The following is a 9,204-nucleotide window of genomic DNA, read 5'->3' as shown; positions in this document are numbered from 1 at the left end:
AGTAAACCGGGCAGAATAATTCTGGTGGATATGCATTGTTGCAAGGCCAAGTCCATACGATGAACCAAAACATTCAGAAGAAGCAGAGATTCAATTGAAATTGCCACACCAACCCTCCCTCCGTCCCTCGTTAAAGGAATCATTTGACATTTTGGGAATTTGCTTTTATTTGCTTTATGGTGGAGAAGTTAGGATAAAGGATTCATACCACTCTCACATCTGACTGGTAACCAACCAGCAGCAGCTAAGCACAAAAGATAGAAACGACTGTGGAGAACAGTCTCTGTAAAAAAGGTGAAAACTGCAAGAATTAACACGTGATCATCTCATCATCTCCTCCCTCCTCTCTGATGGAAATGTCAGGTGACGTTTCGTAGTCCGCACAACATTTCCGGAGCTTCAACTCTTCACCAGAAAGCAAACACGTTGAGCAAATTTCCCAAAATGTAAAACTTTTGTTATGAATGAAATTCACACTGCTTGAAAACAGCAAGTAAAAAAACAAAAACAAACAAAAAATGATCTAACAACTAGCTACACATTTTCCCATTTCTAAAAAGCTTTTTTTCCCACTATTGTTACAACTGAAAACACAAAGCTAATAAATTAACAGGTCACAGTGTGGAGGAGGGAACAAGTCTTGGTTTCTGTGGTGCCTCTCAAACGTGAAGAGAGGGGAAAAGTATTTGGTCGCTCCGACCCAGTGAAACCAGAGCCTGCGTCCTCAGCAGTGCTGCAGGTGTGTGTGTTTACGAGTGCCGCAGGTGTGAACTCGTCCACACGTGTGTGTCCTGTATGTAAGCTGATGTTCCCAAAAGTGCCTAACGTGTGTGAGCGTGTGCGTCAGAGCACTCAATTAGTGTTACGATGCTGTGAAGGATTTAGATTTTCTAAAAACGGAGTCATTGGTTGGGACTCTACATTCAGCAGACGCAGCTACAGTCGATGGCGGATGATTGAGAGAAAATACATTCTGAGTGTTGTTGGTTTCGGTCTTAAACCTGGAGGAGGAACCTACAATCTCTCAGCAGGTGTCCAGATTATGACCAGCAGGAGGAGCCAAAAGTCACAGAGTTGAACAACTTTTATCACATTAAGATAAAACAAAACGTTTTGGGATAAATGGTCAGGTAAAAGTGTTAGATGGTTTACTGGAGAAGCTATCGTCACTAATTAATCTTCACATTATATTTTTAACTAGTCAAACATGTGACTGTGAGGGTAAAGTTACAATAATTACATGAATGAAGAACTGAGAGCTGCTCAACTCTTTCTGTGGAACTAGTTGGCAGCTAAAAATGTAACAAGCAAATCAACTAAATTATCATTTATGAGACAAGATTCAAACAAAACGTGACGGGACAAATGTTAGAAATTCTACTGCTATTGGTAAAACCATCCTGCTGAATTATAGACTTGTACTGTAATACAAGTCAAGTATTTTAAACAAACCGATGTAATCTATCAGAGTTATGAAGGGAAAAAAGCAGAATCAGAACCGTTTCTGTGCAAAATTTCAAATCAAACGTAGCTCTCCATCAGCCTCAAAGCATTTCCAGAAGGGAGGCAACTAACATATTATTTCATTGTCGATAAATCGATTGTTTTGTCTATAAACGGTGAAAAATGTTTCCCAGAGCTCAAGATGACGTCCACAACACAAACAAATCAGTTTACTGTCAGAGGAGGAAATAAACCAAGAAAATATTCACATTTAAGAATTTTTTCCCCCCTAAAAATGACTTGAATCTATCAGAATAGTTGCTGACTGATTTAATAATTGATAACTTATCAATTTATCACTGCAGCTCTCGTCTCCTGTGGAGAACTCGAGTGTCTCTGCTGGTGGCAAACTGCCCGTCAGACTGGATACCAGTTTCTTATTGGCACTGTTTGGAGTTTGTATACAGTGTGATCTAATGACTGATGACTCATCACAATTTAACACAGAAACAGTGCAAATTCTCTAAAATCATGCTGCTTTAGTCCGAGAGCATCTGTGAATGTTATGTTGGTTAAATTAGCCAACAGGGCTGTGAAACAGAGCCGGAGAGTCTTCAGGTGCTTTGGAGTCTCTAAACGAGTCGTGCTTCTGGATATTTGTTGCCTTCCTTCACATTTTTCCTCTGCCCAGCTGCAGAAAGAGAGCGAACCGGTTTTAAGACTTAAGTTTGCAACAACAACCACGGAAACTAACTGGACTGTGAGCTCGGATGTTGGACGCAGTACGATGCGTTTTGTTTTTGTCAGTGGCCAAAAAGAAAAAAAACTCCAGGATTAGAAAACAGTTTAAGTTGAATTAGTTACAGTAAACAGTTATTTTAAAAAAAAAATCTCTAAAGGGCACAATTCATAAAAAATATGACATGTTTTCTCACCCAATATTCAAGCAGTTTGGAAAATGGAGGTAGCCTGAAGAAGCACACAGGGGCCCCAGAAATCAGAGGCCGGCGCTGAGATACAAGCCAAACTCCACACCAACGACGCTTCAGTGTTTCCAGTTCAACATCACAAATAATCGTCATATAGCCGATGCCCCGACCCCGCCAAACAAACAATCACCATCTTACATTTAGGTTATTACGTCCACATTATTATATTCTTGTTTAAGAGCTGGGATTAGCCATTAATAAACAAACTGTTATTCAAAAAGGTATCGCTAATAAATAATAGATTTATACATATAAAAACAGCCCCCTCTGGAGGTTTACTTTATACAGTAATCATCAGTTCTCCCTCACACACACACACACACACCTCACACAACCAATCGATTTTTTGTTCTCAGCAGTGTTTTGCTATTAAAAAAGGGCCTAGATTCATTCATCCACACTCACACTCACATTTCTGTATAACGGCGCAGCTCGTCCCAGCAGGCCGTAGAGCCGTCGAGCTCGCTGTGGCTGCACTTCGCTGAGGCAGCAGGAATATTAAAAAATAAGGAGACAGTTTCATCTTCCTCTCTGGGCAGGTGGGGGGGTCATAGTGAAGCCCCACCCGTATCAGCAGCATAGAGGGCAGAGCCACGAAACAAACGCACTCACACGCACACACACAAAAAAAGCACGAACTGGTGACTGGTGGGTCCTCGTTTAGTGAGAAACATCCAGCTGTTCTTGAACCTCATGACCCTCCAAAATGTCAACACATCTGTGTCGAGGGTCCTTCGCCCTCCTCCGATAAAATGCAGCAGGTTGCACAATCAGTCCTCAGCTTGTTTTTACATCCAGGTTTAAAACATTGAGAAAAAAAAAAGTCTTGTATGCACGTGGAAACCAGTCGCGTCTCCTTTGGGTGTCAGAAACAACAACATAAAAAAGCCCAAAACAGGAAAGTCGAAAAACGATGAAGAGGAAATGTTCAGAGTGCACATTCTTCCTAAGCGAGTGCTCCCACCGTCTCTCCTCAGTCTAGTTTCTCCAGCACCGACGGCACGTACACCAGGCTGAGCTCGCTGCCGAAGTCGCAGACGATGGCGGCGTTGTCGAGCACCAGCAGCTGCCGGACGCCCTGCCCGTCACTGCTCTGGCCCAGGTAGACGGTCTGCAGCAGGTCGCCGAAGTTTAGGTCCCAGAAGGAGACGCAGCCCTGGCCCCCCGTCACCAGGAGAGACTCTGAGATCACTCCCAGACTGGCCCCGCAACCCACCTCCTGTCGACGAGAGAGGAGTTAGGGTTAGGGAGGCGAGAGTTAGTCAGAGGAGATGAACTGTGTGCTAAAATACTAAGTAAGGAGATTTTTTTTAACCCTTGTTTATAACCAAGTGGGAAAAGAAAAAAGTTTTGCCAGGATAATTTTTCAAAATTGCTCCTCTTTTTTTTCTCATTTTGTTTCTAATTCCAGTCCAGGAGACTTATTTTAATGTTGGAAACAAGAAAAAAAACACATTGGCAGGAGAAAAAAACCTTCTTGAATATAAAACAGAAGAAAGTGAACTAGCTGCAGGCGTCGGCTGGATGCTCGCTGATTATTTGTGCGTTTCAGAACTCTAGAATCAGCCTCATCTCTACCTGCTGTATGGAGTAGAGCTTGATCCCGGTGCTGCGGTCCCAGATACAGATGAGGTCATCCAGTCCCGAGCTGATGACGCACGAGGTGGTGCAGACCAGCGAGGTGACATCGCCTCGGTGACCGTAAACATGGCTGACGCGGCTCCCGGTCAAGACATCCCACAGGCAGATGGCGCCGTCCTGCCCGCCGCTCGCCAGAACCATCGTCTGAGGAAGCCGAGACACAGAAACACGGTTTTCAGATGAAAACTTCACGTTTGACCAGTCTCTTATTGTGGATTAGAGGAAGCTGTGTCACTGACCTGGTCTATGTAGATGGATGTGATCCCTCCAGAGTGACCCTGCAGGGTGAAGAGGCAACACGAGTCCTCTAGACGATAAATCTGACAAGAAAACAACAGAAGATCTGTTAGGACTGAGCAGCAACTATAACAGGACATTCTGTCAAAGTTGAAGCTATTACTAATCAGGTGACTGGAGATCTGAACACATCAGACTCGTCTCAGCCTCTTTGTTAGTATTGTGAATGTTACCCGGACAGTGTGGTCCTGGCTGCCGGTGACGACCCGTCCAGCGGCCGCTCGCAGCACCGTGATCGGCTTCTGGTGAGCGCACTGTACCGAGCGCGTGAGCTGGCAGCTGATCACGTCCTCGCTGCTGTAACAGGGGGAGGGAGGCATGCTGCCTCGCCCGGGAGCACCTGAAGGGAGAGGACACAGTTTTCATCAGAAATGTTTAGCAACCTTCATTTCTTTAGACCATTTTATCTTTGTTTTAGTGGAAGATCAGCAATCTGACACATTTGCAAACCTTAAAAAAGAGTTTTACTTGTAAAATGAACAATTAAATTCCTGATGAATCAATTCATTGTTGAAGCTCCAGTTTAAATTTAGTTTCATTTTATGATGAAAACGACGTCAAAACAAGCTGTAAGACTGAACGAGTCTCGTCTCTGAGCCTCACCTCTGTACTGCAGCAGACACAGAGGTTTGTTTATCTCAACGGTGAAGAAATCTAGAGACCCGTTGAGTCGAGCTGCTACGATTCTGAGGAGGAAGAGGGAAAACACAGGCGATGAAGTAGAGTCATGTAAAGATAAAGTCAGACTAGTCTTAACTTTAAAAACAGAGAGAACCGTGTTGTGTCTGCGGGTGTGTGTTTGTGTGTTTCACCTGTTGTTGAGGAAGGCCAGAGCTGTGATCCCAGAGACTCCATCTTCATTACTGCAACGTAACGAACCTTCAACTGCATCCCACAACTGCAACAAACACACAAGTTCACTTTCTTCAACAGGTTTATCGTACAGTGTTTGTAACATAGTATTCATTTTAGTTTGTTTTATGTTTTATACAGAAGCTTTTCAGACTCTGAAACACTCGTTGACTTCCACAACATGTTTTACTTCATTATACTTAAATTTCAAGTGATAAAAATTCCTTCCATACAACATCCAGCATGAGAAGAAGAATCTGCTGATGCTGATTGTGTGAATGCACAATTTCAGTACTACAGAATAATGTTGTATTATCTTATAATGACACATACAATCAAATAATCTAGACAAATGAAAGATGTTTTAAGATATCTAGAGACCGTCAGATTCTTCAGATAAGTAACTCTTCCAATATTAAATCTGTATCTATATACAGAGTGAATCTTTACACAAAACAGAATAAAACAAATGAAAGACAAAACTAATTGGTCAAAACTAGTTAAAAAAAGAGCCTTTATCCATTTTGCTCAATGAGGAATATTCATTGACAGATATTTTTATAGTTTATTAAATCTTTACTGTATTTTTTGAGGCAAAAAAGTCAAAAGTTTTTGGGTTCCAGCTTCTTAAATGTGAGGATTTGCTGTTTTCTTTGTCATTCATAACAGCAAATGCTTGTGCTTGTGGAACAAAAGAAGCCATTTGGAAAAACGTCACTTGGACCATTGTGAAAATGTTTTGACGCTTTTAGTTTAAATGATTAATCAATTAAATTCAGCAGAATAACAAATCCTAAAAATAATCATTCTGTAAGTTAAACTCTTTATGTTACACACCTCCAGTTTACCGCTGCTCCTCCCAGCAGCTATCAGATTTCCTCGCAGCTCCATGGCCCAAACGGAGCTTTCCCAGTCTGGTGTCGCCTGCGTCCCTGCTGTGGAGGCTTTCTCTTGGGGTGAGAATACAGACGCATCCCCTAAACTGGGTCTCCTCTGGAACTGAGCTCCAGAAGGCGGCGAGGAGGAGGCAGAGGAAGGGGCGGGATAGGTGGAGGGTGACGGGGGCTCGTGTTCCATGTAGGCGCGCTCCACCAAACCGCCGAAGTCGAAGCCGTCCCTGGGTGGGGTGGAGAGGTGGGAGGGGGGCTGGGAGGTGAAGTTGGTGTCGATGAGCGGGGTGAGATCCGGCTGGTCAGTGAACAGAGTCGGCCGGGCGGGAGCAGTGCGTCGCCTCAGTGGGTATCCCTCCTCCTCTGAAAGGCCGTCAGCAGTAACGGAGCTGCTGCCGGCGTCGGAGCCCAAACACTCCGACTCTGCTGCTCCGCTCACGTTGTCCCAGCCGTCGCGCTGCTCCCAGCAGCCACTGCTGCTGCTCCGCCTGAGCCTGAGAGGGAAACAGAGTTTAACCTGTGAGCACGCACCATCAGTTACTGAGAGATTTGTGTATGTTAACTTCACAACTGGACGAACTTGGAGGGCAACGTCACCATCAAAGCACAGCAATCTTAAACAAACCAAATTCTGTAACATTCTCACCCGTGGTTGGGGATGACGGTCAGACAGTCACCAGTCTGGGCGTCCCAAACCCGAATCTGTCCTGCCAGGCAACAGCTGGCCAGCAGCATCCCGTCACTGGCCAAACACTCGATGTCCTGCAGGACAGAAAGACAGAGCACCAACCAAATGAACAATCGAGCTTTAAATTGAACACATTGTAGACCCACTCGTCTTCCAAACTACAGCATGTGTAACACGGTGACTGAACGCAGGTTTTTCAGACCTGTTTCTTCTCTACAGTGCAGCTACGAAGAGTCCACGTGAACCCAACGACAAAAAGTTTTGTCAGCCTTTATTACAATTCTTTTTTTCAAGCAAAAGCCACATTTTGTATCAGATTAACTTGTCATTCATGTGAAGCTGGAGTGATTTCAACATTACCCCCCACCAGTCAATGATTTGCTGTCTAAAATGTGTCTGAACATAATCTTTTTACCCAGTAATAATTACAGTCTCTATGTGAACTGACTGGTCCTTTGCAGCGACGTCCTATTTATTTCCGTGGTTGTTTCCACATGAAGAGCTGCTAATTAGCTCAGTGTGAAATGATACACTGAAATTAGCAAAATAAACTTTCTTTTGACAAAATGTTTTTGCTAATCTGCCAGCACCAACATTTTTCCTATGACTTCTAAGCAGATTTATTGACTTCTAAGATAATTATGTCTTTGGCACAAATTGGACAAATGAATTTTAATCTTCAGTCCAAATTGCAAAGTGAAGAAATGTTCAAAATTCTATTCCAAGTGGCTTAAAATCAGTAGTTGTTTGGTGATAAACTGCGGTATGAACATAAGGTGTACGTGTCTTCTCTCTTAGTTCATTCTCACCATACTGTGGCCCCTCAGCAGCAGAGGTGAGATCTCGCTGACAGGTGGCGAGTAGCCGTAATCGTCACAGGGAAGGTCCCCTCGGCGCCGGCGCCCATGAGGGACGCCGTTCTGGCCGTAGTTACGTGGACAGAGAACCCGGTAGAGACAGAAGAGCAGCAGAACCAGCAGGACGCCCGCCGCCAGGCCCAGAGCTGCCACCCTGCATGGAAGGAAAGACAAAGAAAGAGTCAGATATCGAATTCTTTGACTTGTTATCGGTGAAACATGGTCGCTTTCTGCAGCATCACATGTCAACATTTACCCAATTCTCCAGTGGACTTGACAAGTACATCATTTTACACTTTAAGAAAGGAATCGTGCATCTTCCTGTTAAGTCATTTTGGCTCTCTCTCATTCTAAATAAATTAGGCAACTGAGCGCTCAGAGTTTCCCCTCAAAAATATTCTGCAGCTACTCTCCTACAAATTAAACCTTAACAAAACAGTCTTACAACCTGCTGAACGATCGGGTGAAGCATGATGGAGAGTATCTGCCTGCTTTACTACCTGCTGTGGAATTTGGCATAACTGTGATGATGAAGCCTGCCAGAGACGTGTGACCTACTCTGCCTGAAATACCAGTCCTTTAAAAACTCAAATCCACCTTTACAAAAACACACACAAAGTTCACATGGAGTTCAGCTGGTGCGTCATCTAACAAAAGCTACGGATGGAAAGTATTATTTTTGGGGCAGTTCTGCTTTCGTTAGACAGTAGATGGTTGAGGGCAGACGGGAAATGAGAGGAATGAGAGATATACGTGGCCAGACTCAACCGGGGATGTTGTGACGACACTGGCAGCATCTTAAGAAGGAGATTTATCCTTCGAGTTGAATGAAAATCAGATCCAGTCTTTATTTTATATAATTCTGTTTCTTCGAGCTCTCTGTCCAATTACAAATTAACTGAGGGTTGTGAATTTAATTTAAGAGACTCATAAATTACTAACTCATTAGACTGTTCGGGTGTTTCTGGTATGAGTCAGTCTGTACTTGAACTTGAAGTATGTTCTGTATGAGTGTTCTCGCCGTTCACTCTTTGTTCTCTGAGGAAGCTGAAGGAACAAATGTTTAATGTGCTCCTGTCACAGCGAAGTGGGACGTCGACAGTCTGGAAACATCCATGTGAAGTGAAAACATCGAGGTGTGTTCAGATCAGTCGATGTCTGACTTCAGAAGGAATCAAATCTGATCTTGGTTAGGATCAAAACAATAATCTGTTGGTTTGATCTCTTTGATGACAGACATTTATTATTTTATTAGTTACTGAAAGGAAATAAACAAGGAAGCACAACATCTCCCCTGTTGTGTTTGAGTGTTTTCTGCAATCGAACCAGCGTCAAGACGTGTTTTACCACCTAAAATAAATCCAACCTAAAACATATATTTCCATGTAAGTGAATGCTACGTTTTCAACATTTTTGGTGCTTGACGTTGTCGTCAACAGCCTTTTCCTGTGACATTCCCTAATCGTACAACATGCAGAATTAACTCAACAATAATTCTAGGTGGCTAAAATATGTCTGGCTGCTGGTTAAAGTTTACAGCCGCACTG

General features: G+C 43.5%; 1 protein-coding gene across 3 annotated transcripts in view; it reads right to left on the bottom strand.

Annotated features, from left to right (window-relative positions):
- Positions 1–193: 193 nt before the first annotated feature.
- The window catches only part of LOC119006216 (SREBF chaperone), a 31,576-nt gene continuing 22,565 nt past the window's right edge, over positions 194–9,204 (bottom strand). For all 3 annotated transcript variants that reach the window (XM_037074703.1, XM_037074701.1, XM_037074700.1), the window contains exons 15-23: positions 7,610–7,811; positions 6,759–6,874; positions 6,060–6,606; positions 5,183–5,268; positions 4,974–5,056; positions 4,544–4,710; positions 4,313–4,393; positions 4,011–4,217; positions 194–3,651 (exon numbers count right to left, since the gene is read on the bottom strand). In XM_037074703.1, the coding sequence (XP_036930598.1) occupies positions 3,406–3,651; positions 4,011–4,217; positions 4,313–4,393; positions 4,544–4,710; positions 4,974–5,056; positions 5,183–5,268; positions 6,060–6,606; positions 6,759–6,874; positions 7,610–7,811 (1,735 nt within the window). In that variant the 3' untranslated portion in view covers positions 194–3,405. The remainder of the gene's footprint in view (positions 3,652–4,010; positions 4,218–4,312; positions 4,394–4,543; positions 4,711–4,973; positions 5,057–5,182; positions 5,269–6,059; positions 6,607–6,758; positions 6,875–7,609; positions 7,812–9,204) is intronic.

The sequence above is a fragment of the Acanthopagrus latus genome, chromosome 17, assembly GCF_904848185.1.
Source record: "Acanthopagrus latus isolate v.2019 chromosome 17, fAcaLat1.1, whole genome shotgun sequence".
Lineage (NCBI taxonomy): Eukaryota > Metazoa > Chordata > Actinopteri > Spariformes > Sparidae > Acanthopagrus > Acanthopagrus latus.
Note: the sequence above shows the minus strand (reverse complement) of the source record. Positions and strands in the feature narration are given on the sequence as shown.